At 44.7% G+C, this 27,964-nt stretch overlaps 2 protein-coding genes across 3 annotated transcripts; one reads left to right on the top strand and one right to left on the bottom strand.

Annotated features, from left to right (window-relative positions):
- Positions 1-1,260: 1,260 nt before the first annotated feature.
- On the bottom strand, positions 1,261-11,222 carry WDR77 (WD repeat domain 77). The gene is made up of 11 exons (XM_050952300.1): positions 11,014-11,222; positions 8,460-8,645; positions 7,339-7,480; positions 7,201-7,250; positions 6,433-6,503; positions 5,314-5,368; positions 4,945-5,016; positions 4,737-4,845; positions 4,036-4,104; positions 3,468-3,615; positions 1,261-2,072 (listed from the first exon to the last, which is right to left on the bottom strand). The coding sequence occupies exons 1-11, from the start codon at positions 11,126-11,128 to the stop codon at positions 2,052-2,054; spliced, it is 1,038 nt and encodes a 345-aa protein (XP_050808257.1). The 5' UTR covers positions 11,129-11,222; the 3' UTR covers positions 1,261-2,051.
- A 140-nt stretch (positions 11,223-11,362) lies between these two features.
- Positions 11,363-20,668, top strand: ATP5PB (ATP synthase peripheral stalk-membrane subunit b). 2 transcript variants are annotated; one of them, XM_050954432.1, is made up of 7 exons: positions 11,363-11,479; positions 11,565-11,607; positions 14,170-14,297; positions 14,982-15,145; positions 16,533-16,658; positions 19,323-19,502; positions 20,501-20,668. In XM_050954432.1, exons 1-7 carry the CDS (start codon positions 11,452-11,454, stop codon positions 20,570-20,572), a joined length of 741 nt encoding a protein of 246 aa, XP_050810389.1. In that variant the 5' UTR covers positions 11,363-11,451; the 3' UTR covers positions 20,573-20,668. The 2 variants fall into 2 exon arrangements, with proteins under 2 accessions (XP_050810389.1, XP_050810388.1); XM_050954431.1 differs by having other exon boundaries at positions 14,152-14,297.
- Positions 20,669-27,964: the final 7,296 nt, after the last annotated feature.

Genomic DNA, 27,964 nt, shown 5'->3' with positions numbered 1-27,964 from the left:
GATTATATTCAGCTGTCAGAAATCGTCATATGAAAGCAGAGCAACACAGGGTATAAAAAACTACATACAACTTTTAGATTTTTTTTAAACTAGCTAGATAATGGCTTTTTCCAACTGCAATGTCTCATTTCCCATTACGCTAAAAATCCTACCGGTTTAATGCATAATGATCCTAGCAGATACTCATTTACCTAAAAGAAACAGTTCAACTTTCAAAAAGAGCAGATTCTTTCATGCTGCTCTCAACAACGAAATCAAAAGCTCATTAGGTAATTCAATCAAGGACAGCTGCTGCCCCCATGTGGTGGGATGCAGGGAAGCTTAGCATTCAGAATAAGCGATTAAAATGTTTCAAGGGGCAGAGCAAAGAATTTGTGCGCTACTGGCACATTAACAGAAACACTGAATACCGATCTAACAACATACAATTTTATAATACCAGGACAGTCTTTGGGGTCTTCAGAGACACACCCAGCCCTACCGAGCCTGAGCTCAGCATCACCCACCTTTTTATTGAGAGTAGTTTCACTTAAACCATGGGAGTTACAGACTCCATTAGTTTCAGCATTTGGTTTTAAAATATCCATGGGTTTTGACATTTTGGAGATTAGTGCTCATGGGCAGAGAAATGTGATAGTGAACAGCTGTGCCAATTCCACTGCAAAATTTGAGAGAGGTCAGTCTTAAGTAGGAGCTCATTAAAAAATACCATAGGTTTACAGCAGCTTGTCATGGATTCTGGGCTGTGGGGAACTGGAGACAACAAATATATCTTTGCAGTAAAGAGTCTGCCTCACTCAAGATTAAATTCACTCCCGTTCAGGGGGCCAATAATGCGTAAGGCCGTATGTTGGCCACTTTGCAAAGGGATGAATTTTTTCTTTCCTGAGGAGAACTGACCTCAGTAGTAGCTTCCATGCTTTTTCATGCTTTCCTGAGTAGGAGTATTTTGCTGGATTAGGCCTCTACGAAGAAAAAAGGTTCTGCAATTCACATCCAGGACCAAAAGACAAATATACTGCATGTCCCTCTATGCAAGTCATAGGGTCCAGGTTTACTCTTTGGAGCGAATGCAAGATAAATAATGCAAGTCTTTGAAGAACATGTCCCAGTGAATCTGTACCCATTTAGAAATTAAAACTATGATTTATTAAAAACTGCCTTCCATTTTTCAAAGACAGCCACCCATTTCACATGTAAACAGCACAAGACTTGTTTCCATTCTCATTACAGTATCACAGAGGTCCATGATAATAAGTATAAGGTTTTTCCTCTTCCTTTATTTTAAAATAGCTTGTAAGAAAGGTGTCTGCTTTTATAACTTTCACTTTTGAATACACTGCACTGAACTGGATCAGCATGTGCTCTCTGTGAAACATTTCACTATGTTGGAATTCACGAGAGAGCCAAGTTAGTTTTAAACGAATAAATGAAAAAATATACACAAGGAAACTTATTTACCTGCCTGCAAATTAACTATGGGCACTGCACAATTTGGGTCTGCTATGATATTATCTGTATAGAATATCAGATGATTTTAACATTATCCTTCATTTTGATTTCTTGGCTCATATAGAACAGCATGTTACAGATTAAGAAGAAAGGAAGTGGCTTCCAATCAGGTACTTTCTGTCTATTTGCCTCATAGTACATAGCCTGCTTAAATTTGGGAGAGGGATAGGTGGGGGCAGGAACTATACTATGAACAAAATATCCAAACAGCAGTTGGCCACGCATGCAGCAGTGCAGTTTTTCAAAACCATACTGTAGTTTGAGAGAAAGAGCCAGGTTTTAAAAATGTTATGCAATAAGTTACAAAAACACTAAAGGACAAGCAAAGCAAATACTAGGAATTTGGGGCGTATGCCCCGCTCCCCAGCACAAAAAGCCACTTAACATAAGTAGTACAACAGAAGTCACCCTTTTATGAAAAGCTACCAGCAGCAGCTGGCCACTGACTTTCAGAAGAGAAACAATTTGAGCTTTCAGAATCTTCACTCTGACTCCAAGCGGTAACAAGGGAGCTCTTTCCCTCAGCTTTCTTCATCTCTTCAATCCTTGAAGCGAAGTATCTGCAAAGCAAGGAAGCTGAAGTTTTGACCCTGGGAAAGCCACAGCGGTAACTTGCTGTGGCTTTAGGGCTCCACTGAGGCCTGACCTACACTGGGGGGGAGGAAATCAATCTAAGTTACACAACTTCAGCTATGCAAATAATGTAGCTCAAATCGATGTATTTAGATCTACTTACCACAGTGTCTTCACTGCGCTAAGTCGATGGCGGACGCTCCCGTCGACTCCGCCTACACTTCTCACCCTGGTGGAGGACCGGAGTCAACGGGAGAGTGCTCGGTCGATTTATCGCCTCTTCACTAGACGCGATAAATTGACCCCTGCTGGATTGATCACTCTGGAGGTAAGTGTAGACATGCCCTTAGTGTCAAATACAGTGCAGCCAACTAAACTACAAAACATCTTTGATAGAGAAACACATCCTGGAGAGCCCAGTTCATAGTTCTCCCTAGGTAACACTTCACCATGAAGACACTCAAAGGCTGCACTGGACAATTGTGGGAGCTGCACTTGGCATTCCTGCTGAACAGCACAGATCTCCATCTTCTCTCTTATTGACTATCTGAACATTCAGATGTTCATTCACAGGACAGAAGTATAGACTAGCAGATTCTGTGCCTGCGTATGAGATTCACATACTCAGAGGAAGATGGAGAATCCATAACTGCGCCAGAGGTTGCATGAATGACAGTAATGGTAGAGCCTTTCTGTGCTATAAATATTGAACCAAGGTTTCCTGTTCATCTGTCAGGATTAATTTACATTGCTCTTAACCTCATTGTTCCATAATCCCAACTCAGAGAAGGCCCCCACAAGACTGCCAAACTTTTTAACTGGCAGGCGAATTCTATTCTGCTACTTCTATAAGTGGTTTGATATGCCAAGAAGAATGAAAGCCAAATCCTTTATGGTTTTATTTATTTATTTTTACCTAATTGCCCACTTCCCTGCAATTCCTTGTGCCTGAAATCAGAATTCTCTGGTGCAACATGTTAAAGCTTTATCACAGGTGAATCTGGACTCTACACCAAGGGGCTGTTTTTGTAATTAGCTCATGCCTGATGCAAAATTGCTACTGGGCCTATCTTCTTGGTAGCAAGCCATAAACTCTGAGACAAGCTATGGGCCATATACACCCCTGGTGCATAACATCTGGAGTTAAAATACAATAATTGGAGATATATCAATCTCCTGGAAGTGGAAGGGACCTTGAAAGGTCATCGAGCCCAGCCCCCTGCCTTCACTAGCAGGACCAATTTTTGCCCCAGATCCCTAAGTGGCCCCCTCAAGGATTGAACTCACAACTCTGGGTTTAGCAGGCCAATGCTCAAACCACTGGGCTATCCCGCCCCCACAGATAAATCTGGACCAATGAGTTTATAAAACTAGTCATGTACACTGTTGCTCCCAGCAGCTTCAGTAGTCTGTGTTGGAACTGTGTGGTGTAAAACTTGATGGTCCCATCCAACTGTAGAGAGCAAGGCCTTGTTCAAGGGAGACCACGACAGGCCTCTCACAAAGTCTCGATGAGAGCGACTTCTGAAACTGGGAAAAGCAGAAGACATAAAAAGGGATTAGACAGAAAATATTTTAATGGCCCCACCGCCTTACTTTACACTACAAACTACTACTTAGCTGCACTGTCATTCCTGGAAAATCCCAACACTCAGAGTCAGGCAGTGTTTAGTAACTAATTCCTGCTGATTAATATGCTATAAGCTTCTTTATCATCTACCTCCTTCTTGATCCCCAAACAGGTGTTCAGTTAAAAAAAAAGGCTCTAGCTTTGCTTTGTTATTCCACCTGGCCAAGTCCATTCCTATAAATGTGAGAGTGCAATTGATCCATTTCTGCAGTACCACAAAACCAAAACCCTGACCTCTTTTACATATAAAACGCACTTAACGATCATTTAATGACTACAATTTCAAAATGCACCAAGAATTAATTCCAGTTAGTACTTACACCTCTGAAAGGCGGGAGTCAAGAACAGCTACCGAGCAGTCTTCACTAATTGAAGCCAGAAGGGGCGAACTGGAGGGTAAAAGAAAGACTGCTGTTAAAACTACCATATATACCTGAAAGTTCAAAAGTAAACAACATATGAAACATATGCTTCTTAACGGAGTGAAGAAAGACTACCCGGGAATATTATAACCCCTATCTGCGCAAGTTTCTTTTACCAATAATTTAATATTCTATGAATATCTTATAGATGTCAATCAGTATTAACAGGAAACATTCTGTTACTGCATAAAGGAAAGGACATGAAGGTACAAGATGATTCAAAGTGGCCTAAGTGTCAAATACACACTGCTAGCCCTATCCTTAGTGCAGAACAGTATGAACATCTTTCCCCATGTGGCTCTTGGTTCAAAGGGTTTTTTCTTTCTTTTTTTAAAAAAAAGAACAGGACAGAATTGTTAGGGTGCAATATATACACAGAGCACTGTAAAAACAATAGACAGAGCTGCAAGGTGAATGGACTTTACACATACATGGGAAACAATGTAAGACACCAATTCCTGTGCACTTCAAATCAACTTTACACATTGCCTATTACAAAAGGCTCTGGCCAAGAGTACTTCCAATTCCTTTAGTCCTGAGAGCCAACAAGGTCTATCTATCAGCATCTAAACTGCCTCATTCCACCAAAACATCAGTACCTGTGAGTAGAAAATGCAAACCCAGTGATGGTTTGGGAGTGCACAGCTGAACTTAAGGCAGAGTCTGGGTTCTTCGTGTCTACAAGAGCAACTGTCCCATTTTCATCACCTTTAAAAGAACAAAGGAGAACAGGATTATTAGGAAAAAATCAAACAGAGAACAAAGAGCATTCAGTCACAATCAGTTAATAGTAAGATAGCTCCTTACCCAAAACAAATGTGTCACTTTGCTGCGGATGCCACATAACTGAGGTAGGGAGGTAAGCCGAGGCACTGCAAACTGTTAGGAAAGAAACTATGGTGAGTGCGACGAGAACTGTGAGCTCAGATATTCCTACATTATTTTAGCTCCCTTAGTTCCTGACTGGCTAAGTTTTTTTTTTAAAACTTGTTATTGTAATTATGTGATGCTATTTTAAGACTGGTTTCTTTGTACTTTCATCCTAGCGCTATCATTGGCTGAGATAAATCCTATGTGGCAGAAGAACAATACAAACTTAAGTTTGCAACGTTTCATTCATTATCTCCTCCCCTTCTCCCCCAGAAAATTCCATGTATTGTATATCCACAGACTTACCAATTCGAGTAGCTGGTTTGGGGCATCTGGTATCCCACAGTAAAATTCTGTCGTCCTAAAAATTCAAAGTTAATGGAGAAAAAAAAAAAAAGTTCCATGAACTCTTTGCCTCCACATATCACATCAATGAATTAAGCTTTGGACTGGGAATCAGGAGTAGTAATCTCTGTTCTCCCACTCACTCTCTCCATGGGCTTGGATAAATCACTCTGTGCTTTTAGTTCCCATTCTCTATAATGGGGACAGTCACACTCACCTACCACACCAGAGTGGGCATCAGTGTTTGTATAGCATTTCAAAGTCTAAGTACTGCTGTGTAACTGCTAAGTATTATCAGTTAGAGGCAATATTGTGTATTTGAATCAGAATACTCCCATAACATACACAATTATTCACATTCAGATGATTTCATACAACAGGGTTTTCTTTCAAACTGTGACCACTGCTAAAAGCAGAGTCTTGCAAAATATTATGAAAATATAGGCAATTGTATAGTGACTTCCCATCCTTTAATTGTAAGTCCGTCTTTTCCCTCCCACACCCCAGGTTTAAGGTATCGCTAAATTGAGATTATTTGTATCATGGTAGCTACACAAGTGTACACTCCCAGTATAGATGCAGTGCACCAATGCAGCCTATCCTGATTTCAGACCAGTGCAACCTCTGCATTATGCTGGTGCTGTGATCTGCAACAAGAGTTTAAACTGGGGTAGATATATGCTCAGTACAGACTGAGCCTTAACAACTACAGAGCTAGCCAACAGCATATTTCAATGCAGTCAATACAAATTATCATTTTAAGTTATGGACCAATGAATGTGCCAAACTGGAATGCTTCAAGACGACAAAAAACACCCCTCTACCCTGATATAACACTGTCCTTGGGAACCAAAAAAATCTTACTGCACTATAGGTGAAACCGTGTTATATTGAACTTGCTTTGATCCACCAGAGTGGGCAGCCCTGCCCCTCCGGAGCACTATTTTACCACGTTATATCCAAATTTGTGTTATATCAGGTGGCGTTCTATCAAGGTAATGGTGTACATATTTTAACTGCAGAGTTCACAGGCCAAATCAGATTTATACCATAGAGATTTGGAGACAGAGTTAGTTTTACCTCAGCACAGGACAGGAACACGGTATCCTTACCAGGACAAGAGGCCACACAAGTCACTGGGCTGGAATGAGCTATCAAAAGAAAAAAAGGAACAAGCTACTGAAAGGTTGGGAATGTGGATCAAGGCTAGATGCGACACCTAGCCAAAGAGGGGAACCGGATGGCTCACGTGCACTGCCTCTACCTGGGCTATCTTCCATCAGCTCTAAATTCACAACAACTTGCATTAGAAAGTAATAAATATAAAATCCTAGGCGAGAAATATTTTCAGCCCAGCACAATTACCATACAATGGATCCACAGAGAGGGGAGAGGAGAACTGTCACTTGTCAGTATGACGTTTGGAGGAAGAAATGAGAGCGAGGGAAATGACTCACATATCTGGAAAGATGTGGGCTAGAAAAATTCTAGGAAGCCTACAAACCTCATACGGATAATCCCACAAAATGGACAACTTTGTAAATTGTGTTAAATCAGAAACACTGACCACTTGAAATATATTGTACCGTCATTTTTCCTTGAAAGCTGAGCATCATGCATTATAATCAGGATAAATACAATTGGGGTTAGTGGTAAGACATCGAAAGTAAATAATCTTGGGTCAAAGATTATGGTGCAGTCACCAGCCAGGATGCTGCATATATCAGCTCTGCAGAGCAGAGTGTGTTTTATTAGATCGGGAACAGCTGGATTTGAAGTCCAGACTCCCAAAGCAGCTCCTAGAAGTGAATAGGAGAAGCAAAATCCATAAGTCAATTTGGCACTCACCTCTGTAAGAGTGCAGCACTGTTTGCTGTGGGATGTCCCAAACCTTCACGCTACAAGTAAGAACACAACCAGTTAGGAAGAGTGGGGGATGATTCATTCAAAACAAGAGAGAGAAGCAGGAATGCAAAGGAAACTAACCAGAAGTCTTTGCTGCCACTAATCGCCTGAGTGGCGTTAGTGAAAACGCTCACTGTTGTCACAATGTCGTCATGCTCATATTTACAAAACTTGTTCACTATTAGAGTTTCGTTCTCATCTAACTCCCAGAGCTCCACAGCACCTAAAGGAGAACGGGGAAATCCAACCATTTTACCAAGAGGGTTCAACCAAGAAACAATACAAAAGCCTGGGGGAGAAGATGCTCTATTCCCAAGAGCACTCATTACCCAGAAGGGCCCTGCGGCAAACTAGATGGGATCTAAATGGAAATACCCCCATAGACAAATCAATTAACAAAGTGCAAGCAAGTTTTCAAAAATGCCACCATGATTGTATTAATAATATGAGGTAGCACTTACACGGTGGTCTTTGTTTTCAAAGCACGTTACAAAACATGCAATCAAAAACCTTAACAATGCTTCAGTATTATGGTGATGAGTGTCACAGAAAACCCTAAACTACAAAATCTGAAACATCCCTCTGAGATAAATGACTACTACTACTCATGGCACCTAGGAGCCCCAAGCATGGCCCAGGACCCCATAGGGCTAGGTGCTATACAAACAGAACAAACAAGACAGTCCCTGTTGTTATTCTTATTTTACAGATGGGAATACTGGCACAGAGCGGTGACATCATTGCCCATGGATCTACATTTGGGCCAGGAACATGATTCAGGTGTCTTAATTCCAAATCTGTGCTCAGGCATTGTTTACAAAGGTTCAGAATTGCCGCAGTCTAAGTTGAGAGCCCAGGTTGAGGGGCTGGAATCCAGCAGTACAACTGATTTTGCACGGTAGGTCTGTACACATAAGTCTGTTTTGTACATGTTCTCCTGCCATTTCAAACAAGAGCAAATTGTTGTTGACCAATCTGCATGCCCACAATGTTTGCTTTAAAAAACAAACAGTTTTTAATCTCACGGACACTCCCACTTCTGGGTAATACAGACCACTGAGCTGGTCCCCTTCATGTTGTCCACTTCCTTCCATATGGCATACCAGACAATTCCCTTGATCTGCACCAGGCTAACTAATGATCATGCCCATACATTACAGATAAACTACAGAGCTATAAAGATTCAACCTGTTTTAATTTACCAGAATCTGAGGCCACTAGTATTCCTTTATCCGCTACCCATTTCAGATCCGCTACGCCTGCTTCCGTCTGAACCCCAGCAGAGCAAAAGCCTTCATTAGGCGCTCGTTCTGGATCCTTAAATACCCAAATGGAACCCACCCAGCAACGTCCACTCAAGCTAGAAGCACCCAGGAGAAGAGCTCCATCTGGAAAAGAGATAAAAAGAAAAGAGAGAGTTAAATTCCACAATTCCTGATATACTGAGCCTATAAGTAAAGCACAATACAGAACTCAGGTTATCTAGGTTAACATAACTAAAGCATCGTCTTGACCGATAAAAGTTTTGGTTTGACTTAGCTAACACATGCTAACTAAGGGCTTATCTAAACTTAAAATGCTACAGTGACGCAGGTGCACCGTGTCACCGAAGTCACTACCTATACCTGGAAAAGTGGAAAAGACATGGCCTGGGGGATGTGGGGGGGGGGCCCACACCCTGCAGGCTGGGGGCCCGGCACAGGGCAATGCTCCAGGGGTGCAGGGCAGGGTGCATGGGAAGAACATTTCTGGGTAGCCAGGGGTCGCTGGGGGTGGGCACTCCCAAGGGGCATGGCTGCAGGGCGCCCCAAGGCTGGGATCACAGCTTGGGACAATGCTCCGGGGATGCAGGGCAGGGTGCATGGGAAGGATATGCCCTGGGGGGGCTCTGGAAGGGTTACACCCCGGGGGCTGGGTAGAGCTTCGTCCATTAGCGTAGGTACTCCACCTTCCAGAGAAGGAGTAGCTAGGTTGATGGGAGAAGTCTCCCATTGAACTAGTACTGTCTACACTAGGGGTAGGTCACTTTAACCATGTTGCTCAGGAGTGTAGATTTTTCTATTCCGTTTCTAAATTCTCTGTGGGTCTGAATGGTGTCCCTGAGACCTGCACTGAATGAACACATGTTGAGAGGATGGAAGGAGCAATGCCCAGTGGCTGCACTGTAGGCAGGTATGAGAAAACTGTAGAGCCCCGCAAGATCCCAAGAGAGGCACAGGGATAGACAACCCAGGGGCTTTCTCTCTGGGTGTGAGACTGTTTAGAAGTCCGCTCTCAGGAGAGTAACACTTGGCTGCAGAGGGTTGGATGGTAGGTATCACTGGGCAGTAGCTGTGTCCCACCAGGAACGGATGATGTTCGGGATCCCCCAGAATGCACTGCTTGCGATCACCCAGGGAAATTCTAGGGCTCACGTGTGCCTGGGAGAGGATGTGAATGGGGATGCAGGGGGTACAGAACGGGATGCATTAGGGTAAGGATATGGTTACCCATCGAGGGGTGCAGGCCACAGGGTAGTCGGGGCTGGGGACCAGAGTGGTGTTCAGGCTCAGGACAGAAGAGGTACCCTGGGGGAACAGCATGAGGCAATGCTCGAGGGGCGCAGGGTAAGGTGCATAGGAAGGACATGCCCTCGGGGCGCAGAGGTCGCTGGGGGGGGCACACCCTGTGGGCATGGCTGCACGGTACCCTGAGGCTAGGAACACAGAGTGGGACAATGCTTCAGGGGCGCAGGGCAGGATGCATGGGAAGAACATTTCTGGGGAGCCAGGGGTCGCTGGGGGGGGGCACTCCCCAGGGGCATGGCTGCACAGCGCCCCAGGGCTGGGAGCACAGCGTGGGACAATGCTTCGGGGGTGCAGGGCAGGGTGCATGGGAAGGATATGCTCTAGGGGGGCTCTGGAGGGGTTACACCCGGGGGTTGGGGGCCCAACGCGGGACAATGCTCTGGGGCGCAGGGCAGGGCAGGGCAGGGCAGGACATGCCTAGGTGGGCGCTAGGAAGTCACACCCCGGGGGCTGGGGGCACAGCACGGGGCAATGCTCCAGGGGCGCAGGGAGGGGTGCATAGGAAGGACATGCCCAAGGGGCCAGGGGTCGCTGGGGGGGTACTCCCCGGGGGCATGGCTGCAGGGCGCCCCGGGGCTGGGGGCACAGCGCGGGACAATGCTCCGGGGACGGAGGACGGGGTGCATGGGAAGGACATGCCCGGGGGAGGCGCTCGGGGGGGTCACACCCCGGAGGCTGGGGGCCCGGCGCGGGACAATGCTCCGGGGACGGAGGGCGGGGTGCATGGGAAGGACATGCCCGGGGGAGGCGCTAGGGGGGGTCACACCCCGGAGGCTGGGGGCCCGGCGCGGGACAATGCTCCGGGGACGCAGGGCGGGGTGCATGGGAAGGACATGCCCGGGGGAGGCGCTAGGGGGGGTCACACCCCGGAGGCTGGGGGCCCGGCGCGGGACAATGCTCCGGGGACGCAGGGCGGGTTGCATGGGAAGGACATGCCAGGGGGAGGCGCTGGGGGGGGTCACACCCCGGAGGCTGGGGGCCCGGCGCGGGACAATGCTCCGGGGACGCAGGGCGGGGTGCATGGGAAGGACATGCCAGGGGGAGGCGCTGGGGGGGGTCACACCCCGGAGGCTGGGGGCCCGGCGCGGGACAATGCTCCGGGGACGCAGGGCGGGGTGCATGGGAAGGACATGCCCGGGGGAGGCGCGGCGGGGTCACACCCCGGCGGTGGGGCCCAGCGCGGAGGTACCTGGGCGGTAATGGGCCCCGTCCAAGTGGCGCTCCATGCAAGCGGGCGCGTTGGGCGGGATGTTCCACTCGGGGCCGCCCGAGGCCCCCCCGTCGGGCTGCTCCGGCTCCTGCATGGCAGCGCGCGACTCCCTCCCCGGCACGAGCAGACGGACACCGGCACCTTCCACGTGCTGCTCCCGGGACACCCCGAGCGGGCCACGCCCCCTGCCGGCGCCTCGCCGCTCCTCTCGCGAGATTTCCCAGAACCCCCCGCCCTCCGGGGAATTACAGGAGATTACGATTCTTCTCGCGACACTTTTACCGCTCCCGCCCCCACAGGTCGCGAGATGTTGGGCGTTCCTAAGATCCTCTCGCGAGGCTTCCTTCTTCGCGGCCATCTTGCTGTCGCCGCTGGGGTCACCGGGACAGAGAGGGCAGCGCCGGAGCTCTACCGACAATGCTGTCCCGCCTGGGCCTGCGCGCCGGTGAGTGGGGACCGCCCCTGGGGTAGCCCGGGGGGCAGCGGGGGCGAGGGGGGCCGTGCACTGATCGCTCTGTGTCCTCCCGCAGCTCCGGCGGCGCTGAAGAGCCTGGCTCCCTCCCTCTCCGTGGGGTAAGTGCGGCCGGCGGAGGGGGGTCAGGACTCCTGGGTTCTCTTCTCTGGGGGGGGGGTGTCAGGACTCCTGGGTTCTCTTCTCGGGGGGGGGGGTCAGGACTCCTGGGTTCTCTTCTCTGGGGGGGGGGGGGTCAGGACTCCTGGGTTCTCTTCTCTGGGGGGGGGGGGGTCAGGACTCCTGGGTTCTCTTCTCTGGGGGGGGGGGGTCAGGACTCCTGGGTTCTCTTCTCTGGGGGGGGGGGGTCAGGACTCCTGGGTTCTCTTCTCTGGGGGGGGGGGTGTCAGGACTCCTGGGTTCTCTTCTCTGGGGGGGGGGGTGTCAGGACTCCTGGGTTCTCTTCTCTGGGGGGGGGGGTGTCAGGACTCCTGGGTTCTCTTCTCTGGGGGGGGGGGTTGTCAGGACTCCTGGGTTCTCTTCTCTGGGGGAGGGGGGTGTCAGGACTCCTGGGTTCTCTTCTCTGGGGGAGGGGGGTGTCAGGACTCCTGGGTTCTCTTCTCTGGGGGAGGGGGGTGTCAGGACTCCTGGGTTCTCTTCTCTGGGGGGGGGGGTGTCAGGACTCCTGGGTTCTCTTCTCTGGGGGAGGGGGGTGTCAGGACTCCTGGGTTCTCTTCTCTGGGGGGGGGGGGTCAGGACTCCTGGGTTCTCTTCTCTGGGGGGGGGGGGTCAGGACTCCTGGGTTCTCTTCTCTGGGGGGGGGGGTGTCAGGACTCCTGGGTTCTCTTCTCTGGGGGGGGGGGTGTCAGGACTCCTGGGTTCTCTTCTCTGGGGGGGGGGGTGTCAGGACTCCTGGGTTCTCTTCTCTGGGGGGGGGGGTTGTCAGGACTCCTGGGTTCTCTTCTCTGGGGGAGGGGGGTGTCAGGACTCCTGGGTTCTCTTCTCTGGGGGAGGGGGGTGTCAGGACTCCTGGGTTCTCTTCTCTGGGGGAGGGGGGTGTCAGGACTCCTGGGTTCTCTTCTCTGGGGGGGGGGGTGTCAGGACTCCTGGGTTCTCTTCTCTGGGGGAGGGGGGTGTCAGGACTCCTGGGTTCTCTTCTCTGGGGGAGGGGGGTGTCAGGACTCCTGGGTTCTCTTCTCTGGGGGGGGGGTGTCAGGACTCCTGGGTTCTCTTCTCTGGGGGGGGGGGTGTCAGGACTCCTGGGTTCTCTTCTCTGGGGGAGGGGGGTGTCAGGACTCCTGGGTTCTCTTCTCTGGGGGGGGGGGGTGTCAGGACTCCTGGGTTCTCTTCTCTGGGGGGGGGGGTGTCAGGACTCCTGGGTTCTCTTCTCTGGGGGGGGGGGTGTCAGGACTCCTGGGTTCTCTTCTCTGGGGGGGGGGGTGTCAGGACTCCTGGGTTCTCTTCTCTGGGGGGGGGGGTGTCAGGACTCCTGGGTTCTCTTCTCTGGGGGAGGGGGGTGTCAGGACTCCTGGGTTCTCTTCTCTGGGGGAGGGGGGTGTCAGGACTCCTGGGTTTTCTCTCTTCTCTGGGGGAGGGGCTACGGTAATGGGGGTTGGGAGGGTGTCAGGACTTCTGGATTCTGTTTCTCCTCTGGGGAGGCTGAGGTGGGGGGGTAGGACTCCTGGGTTCTCTTTCTAGGGGGGAGAGGGTGGCTAGGAAGTAAAACTCTCGGGGCCCGATCCTGGGGCTGGGGAGTTAGAGTTTCTGGCTCTGCCAGAAGTGACCTACCTCGGCATGCAGCTAAGGTCGCTTCTGTGAATCCCTCTTTAGGTTAGATGAAGCATTTGCTGAAGTACTGAGTGAGGTTGTGCTGGTTTAATTTATTTGCCAGCTTAACTCAACCAGTGAGTGTATACGCTATTACATCTGTTTACTGGAGTGATGATAATGTCTACTTTTCATATGGCACTTTTTTTGAATAGACCTCCAGGCATTTTATACAGAGGGTAATTTCCAAACTGTTGGTTTAGTTATCTTATACAGAGGGTAATTTCCAAACTGTTGGTTTAGTTATCTTCTGCCTGTTACTGGTACCAGGAGATACAATATCAAAGTCTTATTTCAGCTCAAATCTATCAACAAAATTAGACCAGTTTAAATTGGTATAAAGTAACACATTTAGCTTGAATGGTGCCACTTTGTGTGTTAATCAGGCCTTAATATTTTGAGCTACTTTCTGGCAGCTATTTGAGTGCTGCTATCTGCCCTGCTTTGGCAAAACTTCAAGTAGCTTCTAGTCAAACTATTTAATATGATCAGGGTTCTGGAGATTGAGATGCTTGAGTTTGTTGGACCTTGAGCAAGTCACCTGATTTTTCTGTCTAGTTATCTGTTAAATCATGGTAATAGAATTTGCTTCTTTTATGCATGTGTAAGAATAATTTTTTGTAAAGCATCTTGAAACAGGTTCGTTTACCAGGGGTAAGTTTGTATATGCGTTAACCAAAGTCCATTTTGAATGGTTGGTACATAGTTTTGAATTCTATATAACTGAAAAGATTTTTGGGGCCCGCATGTAAGAACAAGTGCTCTAACTTCATTTGAGCCTTTTTTTTTTTTTTTTGGCAAAGGAATACACTTCACAGCAAATCTCTTTTTACTCATAGTGTATTGCATGCATCTAGACCATTCCACACAGGTCAGCGCTGCTTGGCTCCTTTACCGCCTCTCCCTGAGACAGGAGGGCAAGTTCGTCATGGGTTGATCCCAGAGGAATTTTTCCAATTCCTGTATCCTAAAACAGGAGTCACAGGTTAGTATGTTGTACCTTTGTGCGTCTGATTTTGATTATTAGTGCTGCACACCTGCTATGCCATCAAGTATGGCAAAGTGTCTGAAAAGTTTAGGTTTTACTGGTGTGAGTAATTTGACATTAATGTGGATGATGAATTTGCTTTTGTGGTGGGAAAGAACACACTCTGTTTAGGATATTGTACTAATTATGGGCTTGATCCTGTATGGAGATAAGTTTTCCTCTGAGATATGGAGAACCTTCAACTCTTTTGAAGTCTGGGAAGCAAATGGGGCAGTTGTTCAGAGGGCTCCTTACAGACTTTAGCTTTCAGTAAAGGATAGATTCCAAGTGTGTGTTATGGGCCTGATTAGCAGAAAAATGTTTGCAGCTCCTAGCTCCCGGTAATGTCTAAACATGGAGGTTAATGCCCTATACTGAAAGGGCAGCAGAGGCTAGAGATAACGTATTAGGCATTCCATGGTTACTTTCTGGTGATGGAAGTCTTCATATAGTGGTATATTTCTGGGAATGGTGATTCTTCTACCCGAGTCATTCTTTTTTTGGAGAGGAGTGACAAGTCCCTCAATATTCCTATGTAACTTAAAAAAAATTAAAATGCCTATCTGCTTTCAGTCAGCTGAACTTGGAATGGGTCTGTTTCCAAGTGATGTATTTAAAACATTATCCGTTTATCTATTTTAGGGCCCTATGTGCTGGGAACTGGGCTACTGTTCTACCTTCTCTCCAAGGAAATCTATATAATCAACCATGAAACAATTGCAGGTGCCTGCGTGGTGGGAGTCCTCATTTATATAGTTAAAAAATATGGGGGTGATGTAGCAGCTTTTGCTGATAGGCTCAATGAGGTAAGAAAAAAAGAGAACGTAGTCTAACTTGACGCTGACTCTCAGTGCAACAATTCCAGACATTCAGTTGCTTTAAAAAAAAGTTTTCACCAGTTTTTCTAATATTGAAGAGAAGTAACAGCTTTTTTAAATTATGGTTCTCTTTGTGCAGTGCTGAAAGCCTACATGGCACTTTACAATAGGTGATCTCTGCCAAATAAATCTTACAGGGCAAGCAACTTAATCTAAAATCATGGACATGTTCGATGTAGAATTGTGTACCGTAGTGACTGTCTTGCAACTGAGTGTTCTTGCATTTTGACTGGTAGCCTACTAATCCTGAAGAAGTGGATTAAACTCATCAGAACAGTACTTCCAGACCCTATTGGCCAAGGGAGCCAGAACTTGACTATCTCCATGCATGTTAAGAAGCCACCTGTTTGCAAAATGCTTATTTATGGTATTTTGCCATTGGTGTCACAATTTAAAATTAAAGGGCCGAGGGCAAAGTATGCATTTATAGTTGGTGTCATGAATCAATATCCATATATGTAGAATTTGAGTAAAATTTTTCAAAAGCATCTTAAGTCCCATTTTCAGCAGTGACTTGGATGCTTGGGGAGCATATGCCTCTGACTTTCAAACTTACCTGCTTTTTAGTTGGTGTGGGTTTTTTAGAAATAACTATACCATGTAGGTGCATTGGGAAGCCAGTGCATTGCAGTCTTTATTGCATCTACTTCAGAATGAAATAGAGGAGTTTAGTCTGGAAGTTAGAGACCTCTTTAATTCATTCTTCACATTTTGGGGGCATGCCATTTCATTTCTGTACTCTTACATGTGTTCCTTGGTTCTTTTCTGCAAATTCCTTTTCTATGCTAGAAAAGATTTGCTGGTATAACTATAGCTTTTTTTCTAGTCTTGGCCTAAGTAAACTTGTACTGTAGACCTGAGTTATACTGGCATAGGAATGCTTTTGTTGAGATGGCTTATTTCAGTTGGGTAAGCTCTACTAGTAAAAATGTGTTTGTCAGAATAAGTTACATCTGCCCTAGGATTGTTTGCAGGTATAGCTGTACCGGTAAATCTTTTCCAGTGTACACAAGGCCTTATCAGAAAAGCACTTGCCTTGTAGCTTATACTGGGTCTCTGAGTGAAATAAGCTATACTGACAGAAACTCATCTGTGCTGGTAAAACTGCATTTATGGATGTTTAAGTGTAGACCCGGCTTAAGCTTTAAACATGGCAACCTCAGTGGCAGTTACTGTTCTTGGCTGCCCCTCTTCACCTTCAGACCTGATAAGTTACAGTTTAAGGAGACAATGCAGTTTTGAACAATCAGATCAGCAGCTGATCTTTCCCTTCTTTATGTTTTAGTCTGGATTTTAAAGTTCCTTCTTATTTCAGGAGAAAGTTGCCAAAGCTTTAGCTGTCAAAAATGATTCAATCAACCACCTGGAGTCAATAATTGAACAGGAAAAGAAAGAGCAATGGAGAGTTGAAGGCCGCAATTATCTCTTTGATGCCAAGCGGGTACGTTATTACAAATATAACTTTATAAATGTCTTTTTACATAGTTACGTGGCCCTCATAACCACAGACCCTGAGTGTCTCTATGTACTTAACAAGCAGCAAATGTTGACTATCTGTACATTGTGTGTGGCAGGTCACATAGACTATTAAGTTGTATGACATTTCCCATTATAAGACCCTATTTTCAGTTCCATGTAACTTTATCAGAATTATTCAGGCTTTAATTTTTCCATCTTGGGTGTCTGCCCTAGGCTTTGAAAATGATTCATTTCTGAAAATGAAGCTAGGGAAAAATACATTGTTAAAACATTGTGGCGACGTTTCATTTGAGAAGTTCTAGAACCTGCAAGTTTCTGGAGCACAGACTTGAAATTTGGCAGTAGGAGGCCTCTGTGTTGAAGATGTTCCTTTTGCAGTCCATGTGAGCCTTCCCAAATTTGACCAAATTTTAATTCTTTGAAAGATCACGGTTCACACATGAGCAATAGAGATTCCTTAAAGTTCAGCTGCTAAATTTCTCAAAAGACTTCATCCAAGCTGCAGGATAGGGCTAAGCAGGACTTTCCTGGCAATTGCAACTTTGGGCTGCTGTGGAAGCATTGGGTCTGAGCACCTGAACTGAGAGCAGGGAGACTATCTTGTGCTGTCCTGGGACCAGGCAGCATGGAGGAGGAAGCTGCCTAATTTGAATGAAGAAGGGACCAGAGCCAGACCTGCAGGGGTATAGATTGGGACTGTGGAAGAAAACAAGTCCTGTGTGTGTGTGTGTTAGCAACAAGATGGAGACTGTTTATGAGCAATTGCAAGGGAAGACTTCAATCAGACAAGGGGCCCCCCTGACCTTAGGCAGATCTTCCTCCACAAGCAATATAAGACAAGGATTTAAACCTTCCTTTTACATACATCAACGGCTAATGGTTATCCTTTGTTTATACAAACTCCCTCCAGACTTTACATTATCTTAAGGTTACTGCTTAAATCAGCATTCCATCTTTATTAACTAGAAGCAAGGCGAGAAACAGCATTTCTTATAACTCTCGTGTTGTTAGGGTTAGGGCTACCTTTCACTTGATCCTTAAATTGACTAAAACATTTACCCTGCTTTTAATTCTGCTTCCACAGGATGGAGTGTTGCTTGGGTAAGAGGGGGAGTGTTGGCAGATCAGGTGAAGTGCTTGAGCACAGACGGACAACCAGGATTAGAAGCGGGTGGGAATGGGATGAGGAACATAGTGAAGGAGAGGGGGCTGAGGGCCAGGGAATGAACTGGAAGTGTCTGGACAAGGAGAATGGGCTAAGAAGCCCGAGGAGTGGGGAATGAGATGAAGATTCTGGGGGGGTAAAGAAGAGAGACGAGTGTGACAGGTATGGACTAAAGAGAATGGATTAGGAGGTGTCGCGGAGGGACAGGGAACGGTCTATCATCCCCTTTCCAAATACACCTCTACCTCATTATAATGCGAGCCGATGTAACACAAATTTGGATGTAAAGCAGTGCTCCGGGGGGCACACTCTGGTGGATCAAAGTAAGTTCGATATACTGTGGTTTCACAATAAGATTTTTTTGGCTCCCGAGGACAGCGTTATATCGAGGTAGAGGTGTGTTTGTGAAACCCACTGGCAGTGTTTCATCCTCCTCCTCTAGTGTTGTTCCATCTAAAGAGTGCCACCTACTGCTGTAGCTGCCACTCCCGAAGCTCCAGTGGCAGAGGTCTGTATTGTGGATCTAAAGGTTCTAACCCTGCTGATAACCCACGTAGGTGTCGATGACTTTTTTTTTTCAGTTTTTTAAATCTAGAAAATTACATGTAGTCTGTTTTAAAAGAACATTATGGTGAGAGTTCCTGTGTAGAGCTGGATTATGCTAGATTTTTGTCATTTATTTATTTTGAATATTCTTAGTTGAAAAGCCTAAAATGCAGCCCTTTTTTTTAAAAATACCATATCCACTTAACTAATACTACTGATATTTAAATAGTGGGACTCTCACTTTTGACAGTCTGTATAGTCTTGGCATATAATATAGAATTGGGATTCTAGGGTTCAGTTCCTCTGAGACCCTGGGAAGTCATTTAACTTCTTTGTGCCTCCATCTGTGAATGAACACAGCCAATTTTTGTAAAATGCTCTAGGTTCCTTTGAAAAGCAACATGTGAGTGTAGTGGTCAAGGGACATCTACCTAGAACACATCACTGGACATTGGCAATACCAGGGAGGGATAAGCTGGAGTGCCAATAAGAAGTGTGGTCAGGAAAGCAACTTAAATACTTTCTGGATGGATTGTATTTTCTAATGGACAACCTACCCTAAATTCTCAACAATTGAGGGATAATTTTCACTCATGGATATGTTTGCTTTCCGCAACCAACTCTTTATAACTTTTCAGGATTGATGTACCTGTCTATTAGGATACTAATATCTAAACTGTATTATTAAATGTATTGATCTAAATTTGGATTATTTTTGATGATGTATCTTATGACTTTTAAAACAAACTTTGTATCTGTGGATAATCTAATCACTATACCCAGATGTACAGACACACTTAACCTGCATATTATATAATTTTTTAACATTAGATTTAATAAAAAATTTAAATCTGAAATACAAGATGGGCAGAGAAGTCATAATGGAAAACTGAAGTGCATCTTTTCTCTAACTAGAATAACGTTGCTATGCTGCTAGAGACTAACTACCGAGAAAGGCTGCTGACTGTATACAATGAAGTGAAGAAGCGGCTAGACTATCAAATCGCTGTTCAGCAACTGACACGTCGTAAGGAACAAGATCACATGATCAGCTGGATAGAGAAAAATGTCATCCAGAGCATCACTGCTCAACAGGTACTTTTAGCTTCTGAGCTTCTAGCAGTTCAGCGTGCCTCCCATGTCCTAATACAGAATACTGTTTTCCTCAATTGCCTGACATCTTTGGTCAAACATGACTAGTATGTCTTTGGCTGACTCTTGTCTGGCTGGCTTCCAGAGCACCCAAGGCACGTTCCTACTTTTTTGAGCAAAACCAGTGGGATCTGATTTTTTTTTTCAGAAATGCTGAGCACTTGCAGCATTTCCTGATTTCATTTGGGTTGTGGTTGCTGATTGCTTCTGAAAATCAGGCCCAGTAACTCCAGTTGAGAGATTACCTTCCTGCACAATGGTAGTCTTGTGGGTGGGAGGTGTGCCCAGGAGGCTAGGGTATTTCCTTGCAGCATCCCTTGATGTAAAGCATGGATGTTTAAATGTGGAATTTTAAGATGACCGACTGGTGGGACTAGCGCACCTGCACATTTCCCTTCCTTGGTGCCTCACAGGGCTAAAGTTGCTTCAGTCTCCACACTGGGAGGTGAAGAAAATGGGTAGACCTAGATATGGAGTTGAAGTGCACTAGATGGGGAGTTCACTTACATAATGCTGTCGTCTCTCCCTCGGTGAGTTCTGCCAGCACTTTGGAGGATCCACTCACTCTTCCCAAAGCTTATTGTTCCTCTAGATAGGTTGGCCTGACACTTGCCAACATCCTGCAGTCTCCTGTGAATTGTGCAGGCTGACTGTTGTGTGTTTTTTTTTGGTAGGATCAGATTTTAATCATCTAGATTGATCATCATTTGCTAAGGCTTGAACATAAGCCAATATTTGAATTTCCATCTCCATGAATTTCTTAGATGGTCATGCAAATTATTAATCATACATGAGTTGGAACTAGATCATTTCTGTACCTGGCTTCAATTTTTACCCAGCTAAATCTGAACATGGCTGGTGTGCACACATTGTTCATGCAAATGATTCTCTTCCCTGAGTTGTTTCAAGGCCTGTGAAAGTCTATTCATTTCCTTTTGCAGGAGAAGGAGAGTATTGCCAAGTGCATTTCAGATTTGAAGATGTTATCGAAGAGCACAAGGGTGGCAGTATAATTGCACAACGTTGAATTCCATTCAGCTCTGCGTTTCTTCTATGATCTGCTGTTGGAAACTGTACAACTGTAACTCTAAATTAAAATACGTTCTGTATTCTCCCTGTCTGATTAGTAGCACTGAACTAGCAGCAGTCCCAGGGCATGGTTATGGCAGTTAATTCTGACACGTGAACAGGGACCTATGTGCTTGTTCTAGTTTGTTTTTATGCAGAATTTAGGGTTCTGCAGATGAATAAAAACATAACTCTTCCTTTGTTAAAGCCAAACAGTTCATGTTTCTTTCTGATTGGCTTTGCCACTGACTCACTATATGTCTAGGCAAGTGACTGCTTTTGCCTGTGCCTCAGTTTTCTTCTCTGTAAAATAAGTGTATGAGGAACAGGGGGAAAGTGAGGCATGATTCATACTTGTAAAGCACTTTGATATCCTTGAGTAGTATAAACAGACAGTGTTTACACTAGATATACATTTGGGTTATGGCTTAACCATTACACAGACAGCAATGGCTCATTTGTTCCTGGGTGGGGAGGGGGAAGGAGAGAGGTACTATGCAGAGTATGTTATACTCCACTTGCTCTGGAGTACAGGGCGAGCATAGGAGGGTAGTTCCTGCCTCCCTCTTTCCCTTCCCTTCCCTCCCCCCGTTCTATATTTTTCACCGTATGTGTTTACTTTCTGTAAAACACCTTAGGTTCTCAGTGCTCATGGTTGCAAGGCAGAGCTCAGTTTCACTATATGATGATAAGTCCGTCACATGGCTCACCTTGCAAGCAGAAGTTCCCATGATAAAGCCCTGCTAGTGGACCATAGATAAAATAATAAATAAATAAAATAATGGAGATAGGCATATCTCCTAGAACTGCAAGGGACATCGAGTTCAGCCCCCTGCCTTCACTAGCAGGACCAAGTACTGTTTTTGCCCCAGATCCCGAAGTGGCCCTCTCAAGGATTGAACTCACAACCCTGGGTTTAGCAGGCCAGTGCTCAAACCACTGAGTTATCTCTCTCCCTCATAGTTCACAGTGCTGAATTGAAATTTTGTTATGAAGCATCTTAATGAAAGAGGGGCTGCTTTTTCTTTTATTTATTTATTTAGGGGAAAAGGTCCCTCTCGTCTGTGAATGAAATGAATGCTTAGTGTGCACCAAGACTCAACCTCTGTCTATCTTTCTGGTGGATCTTGTTAAAGACTAATGTTCTCAATTGTGCATTTCTAGCATGGTACGCTTGTTTTCTGGATGAATAGATGGCTCTCTCCCACAAGCAGAGATGTGATCATACTCCCTATGGTGTGATACAGTTTGCCTTTAGAAATTACCAGTGGTTCTGAGAGGGCTAAATCCATCTTCCAACTGTGCACGCTGTCTGCCACTTGTCTCCTCCAAAGCACATACCCCTTTGACTTTCTGTTAGCAAACTGAAAAATTAGAATTGTCAGTGTCACTTTCCTCTGTACTGGTGCCATATAAATCTCTCTGTGGATTCTATATGCCGACACTAACAACTCTACTATTCCAATTTGCAGTATCTCAAGAATGAAAAGTGAGCTAAGCTGGGGCCAGGTACTAATCCACAGGGGAGGAAGTTGGGTGCAGAAAGTAGCACTGAAGGCAGATAAGAACCTGACTTGCTATATATGTGTTTGAGGACAGATTATTGCAAAGAAATAAAGCAGAGAAGAAAATGGTTGCTAATCTACTAACCAGTTACTTAAAACTCAAGGAAGTGCAATTTCCTTCTATCTGTGGCTTTAGGCTGAATTAATGTTTTGTTTTTTGGTTTGTTTTTTTTTGGGGAGCGGGGGGTCATTTTTTTTCGTGCATATGTTTTGTAATGGAGCTGATATTTGTTTCTCTGTGTCCTCAACTTCTTTGTATTGTTACCTATATACCTGCTTCCACTGCAGAACTGACTATGGTTGCTGAGTTTTTTAAGGTAAAAGTCACTTTGCAAACAGGAGTTAAATAGCTTATATTTCCAAACAAATGAAGACCACTACCCTTCTTCCATTTTCCATCCTACTGTCTATTCATTGCACCAATTGTACTAGAAAAGCAGGCACAGAATTCATAACTGAACATGAGTGGCATAAGCCCAAAATTTAGGCTTTGGTTAGTAAACATTTCTACTAACCTTACCCATTCCAAAAAATCAATTTCAATGTGAAAATAGTTTTACTGGGATATAAACAGTTCCTGAGCAGAGTGAGAATCCAGGCACAACAGTAACGTACCAAGTGGAAAGCAAACCACCAGTATAAATGTTGAGTAAGAACAGGTAAATCACTTGGCTTACATTTGAACCCAGTTGTCTTGACTCAAATGTTATTGAGTGTGTGTTCCACTTACTGGAGATTTGAAAAAGGAGCCAGGAAAGGGAGAATTTTAAACAAAATCAATCAATTTACTGCATCGATAGGGCCTTCTGCTGATTGTCTGATCTTTTCGGGGTGGAGGTCTATCCCTAATACAAGCCCAAACTGAGAAAAACACTTAAACATAAGTAATCTCATCCGTATTCAGCAATGCACATTACTTTTGTAAGTTATTTATTCAAAGTTCCTTCCTATTGAAATAATAAGACTATTGTGTTTAAATGCTGTGCTGAAAAGGGATGAGATAATTTAACACGGGGGAAAAAAAGTTTAGTTTTTTAAACAGTCAATTTAAAAAAAAAAACTAATAAAGATTTCAAAAATTCAAAGTGTCAACCAACATTTTGACTGGCTTTGTTAAAAACAAAGTTTTAAATTGAGAGGAAAAAAAAATATTCAAGAGATTTGCAAAACAAAAACATTCTCTTGTGTTCACTTTCCCTTAATAAAAAGTAAATCAATTTTGACACCTGATTTCAAACATTTGTTTGCCAAAAAGAGTCTTGTTTACTTGGAAGAAAATGGGTGGTTTCTTGTGTTACAAAATCTGATATTACTAAACTTCCTCATGCATGCGACAGAAGATCCTACCTGACCTAAGACAGCAGATGATTCAACATCTGAATAGCTGTAGATATGTTGAATTACTTCTGATAGCTGTTACTGAGCTATTTTGAAAAAGGTAGGAAAAATCAAGTTATTTTTGCAGCTGCGAAGGCTTTGGAACTGTTTCTCGGTGTTCGAGGAAGGAGGTAAGATACAATTATTTCATTTAGCTTAACTAAAACTCATTTTTACTGGTAAAGAATAAATCAGTCATATTTATCTTCAGAAATCTGGTCAATGAATTTTTCTTTAGGGCCTGTGCCTTTCAATAAATCAGTATTTTCAGATTTTTAGGCGTTTTCAGATCATATCCTGAGATTTAAAGAGAATACTTTTTCCTCTTGATGTGTGAAAGACCCATACAAACAATAGAGGACTAACTGATTATACAAGGGAACATCAAGTACTGTCAAATGCATAACATAAACTGCAAAGAGAAAATATTTTTTCCTGACCTCTTTCATTTATATTCATAGCTGCTGCAAAAAAAGCCGATAAAAATTTTCATGCAGAAATGTGGTTTTTAAGTTGGCCATTTCCCTCTGATACTGAAATAGGGTTTACTTTAGTCAATGTCTTGAATAGTAGATAGACCTTGTGTTTATAAGCATGGAAAAATATGCTGAATATGGCTTAGTAGAACATTTCAGGGTGCAATGCTGACCAGTGAGGGGATGTGTCACCCCTTCCCTGCAACCTTGGGTGCCTCACAATGCTTTGCTGTTGTAGCTTCCAACTTAAGTTCCTCAGAAGCAGCCTATCAACATGCAGGTCACTCCCTGAATGTCTGTGTAAAGTCACCATGCGGTTCCAGCAGTTCTGACCCCAGCAGCCTGACACAACACACCAGCCCACACTAGGGCTTCCAGTAGCCTGAGTACTATTTGCAGAGTGACACCCAGTCTTGAATTTTCCCTCACAATGTGTGTTCTGCACTATCCAGTCCAGACACACTAGATCTGTTGCCCCTCTAATGGGATCAATACACAACAGCTTGCCACCTTAAATGGAGTTACCCAAACAATTCACAACACTGGAGTATTTTGATTAAAGAACAAAACTAGTCTGAGTTACAGATATTGAGATATAAAAGTCAGAAATGAGTATAAGAAAAATAAAGATAAAATGCTTTCTAACCCAAACAAACTAAAGGGAAATCCATTACTCCAAGTTCCCAGTAAGATTGCTGACCAAGCTCTCAAGCCAGGGCCTGCTCCCAAAGTGCAGTGGCTGTTTCTCCCATCTTGGGTGAAGAGAGAGATGGGTAGGGAGAGAGAAGGGTGGAATGTTTTTACCCCTCATTTTCATAGTTCAGTCACCCTTTGAAAAGCATTTTCCTGAGTGTCACCCCTAGTTAAAGTTCTTTCCAGGTGAGATCAAAGAAACATGGAATTTGCTGGCGGAAGGAAGCTTCATGCTGTTTTTTTTTTCACCTGTGTATGCTGAAATTCAGATTGTCTTCTTTCTTCTCCCTCTTGCTGTCTGAGGACTCTGTTTACAGTGTATATGGAGACAGAGGTAAACAGACATCCCGTTGGTTAAGCCAGGACTGCTTGACCAGTTCTACCTGAGGGGGCTATGTGAATTTGAACATGCTCCTTTAACATATGTGGGTTTTTCATAACTTTACACACACTGTTGCTACATCCATTTTACCACGGTATTATTCATCAGTGGGTTATTAGTTTTCAAATGATACCTCACAAGGTGTATTCTATACAAAGACAATTACAATAGTCTGCAGGGTGAAAACGGGTGCTTTCGGTCACACTTAGTAGTGGAGTGGGATACTGGTTGCCATGACTCCTAGGTTCTGTTCCTGATTCTGCCACTGACTTGCTGTCCATTTTGTTTGGGCAGGTTATTTATCCTCTCCGTGTTTGCTACGCTTCTCACACACTCTGAAATGTGGATAATACTTTCTTAGCTCACAGGTATGTCATGAAGCTTAATCCATTGCAGTTTAGGCATTTTGAGCTCCTTGGATGAAAGCCTCCAGAGAAGTACAAATTAGAGTGGACCCAGAGTTTGGGGCTGTTTAGATCCAGAGTTTTGGTTTCAAGTACAAACTATGATTAAGACTAGTAATTAATAATGACCTGGAGACACCTCGCCTCCATGAATCAGACCAGGACTTTGGAACACACTGAGACAAAATCAAATGATCTTAGAAATCAGAGACTCGGCCCAGAATCTATGGAGTTTTCTAAACAATATATACGTATTTTTTATCCTTAGTTACCAAGAGAAGAGAGAATGGGAAGTTGGAGCTCGAAAAACAATCACAAATCACATCCAGGTAACTACATCTTGCATGGGGGTGTGACGTTACACTCCATATTCTTTATGGAAATATCCTTATGACAGGGCCGGCTTCGGGCACCAGCCCAGCAAGCAGGTGCTTGGGCGGCCCGTCAGGCTCTTCGGCGGGAATTCGGCGGTGGGTCCCTCGGTCCCTCTCAGAGGGAAGGACCTACTGCTGAAGAAGAAAGTGGCGCAGTGGAGCTGCCACCGATCACAATCACAGCTTTTTTTTTTTTTTTTTTCCGCTGCTTGGGGCGGCAAAAACCCTGGAGACCGCCCTGGCTTATGATATGAGTTTGCACTGTGCAGATTTTTCTACACAGTGCAAAACAGTATAGTTGGGGGTTTATCTCCCAAAAGGGGTGTGCACGTGAGTGCTGGGGGAGCCTTCTCACATGGTGCTGATTTCAGTCTGTGTCTGCAGCTGGTTGTGGTCCTGCCTGTGTGTGTGTGCTGCAGGAGACCAGAGAGCTTAATTCAGCAACACAGGGAGAGGGAATCCAGGCTGGTGGAGCAGGAGAGGCTCAGTAAAACCACAGTACATCAGGTGACATCCCGGACAGGGGGTCCAGGCCAGCACAGGGAGGAAATGAACCAAATTCTGTTCTCAGTTACACTGGTGTAATCCCAAGACTTCAACAGAGCTACATTAGTGTAGTTAGTAATAATATTTGGTCATCATTGGGAGCAGGGATAGTGTGGCTGTGTACATCTCACAGCATGATTTACCATAGCCCAGCTAACATTCCAATTAGTAAACATAAGAAGAAGATTTTAAAGAACGTTCTCACACTAATGTACATTAATAGCTCCCTTGTGGGTCATTGGCCTCTGGGCAGAACAGATCCAATACTGGAAACGCTGCTGCAGAAAGAAACTTATTTTGAGAAACAGATAACATGTTTTAATGCTCTTTGTATTAATTTCTAGCACCATCATCAACTGCAGCCATCACCACCACTGCCAGCACCAGTTCCAGCACAACTACTGTAGTCACGATTACAAGAGACAAGAACATATTTGATAAGTAAACAAGAACTATTTTTGTGGGTTAATTGTCATAGTGGCATGAGATCATTCACAGACTCCAAGAAGAGTTATTACGGGCAGTGACTTTAATGTTTCTGATTGTAAAAGTTTGCTCAGAATCTATATATTTATATTGCTGATACTCAAACAATATGTATTCTTCATCAGCCCTTAATGCAATTCTAATGGAAACCACATAACCAATAAGTCATAAAGCACTTGGAAGTAAGTGCTGCATCAGATTCCAAAAGAGATGTTCTTAAATGAAAATGATAACTCTCTGATACATTCACCACCACATTTTGATTTAAATGAGATAATAAAAGAACAGTGTAAGCCAGGGGTAGGCAACCTATGGCACCTGTGCCGAAGGCGGCACGCGAGCTGATTTTCAGTGGCACTCACACTGCCCAGGTCCTGGTCACCGGTCCGAGAGGCTCTGCATTTTAATTTAATTTTAAATGAAGCTTCTTGAACATTTTAAAAACCTTATTTACTTTACATACAACACTAGTTTAGTTATATATTATAGACTTATAGAAAGAGACACCTAAAAACATTACAATGTATTACCAGCACGTGAAACCTTAAATTAGAGTGAATAAATGAAGACTCGGCACAGCACTTCTGAAAGGTTGCCAAACCGTGGTGTAAGCTGACAGACTGATGTGATATGTGGTGATGCTGTGATAAACTGTTTAGCTCTTCAAAATTTCACGGAAATGAAAATGTCAGTCCAAATTCTACTCCCATTTGCACTGTTGTAAATCAGGAGTGATTCCATTGACTATAGCAGAGTAACTCTTGATTTACACTGGAGCATATGAGAGTGGAATCTTGTCATCCATAAATGTACAATGAGCAGAACTATACCTCATGGCTCCTTCAAAGATATAAACTGTTAATAAAAACACCCATTACTGTCTCTCCTCCCCCCTCCCCCGAGATTTTCTCCAGCCACAAGAGATGCAGGTTGCAAACTGCAATATTATATGTTTCTTACAATGTGTGAATTGGATAATCTGCCTCCAGCAGATTAATGCCTTCAGTGAATATCTCTGTGGTCAGGTGGTTGTA

Source organism: Gopherus flavomarginatus, chromosome 5, assembly GCF_025201925.1.
Source record: "Gopherus flavomarginatus isolate rGopFla2 chromosome 5, rGopFla2.mat.asm, whole genome shotgun sequence".
NCBI lineage: Eukaryota > Metazoa > Chordata > Testudines > Testudinidae > Gopherus > Gopherus flavomarginatus.
This window is presented reverse-complemented; position numbering and strand designations above follow the sequence as displayed.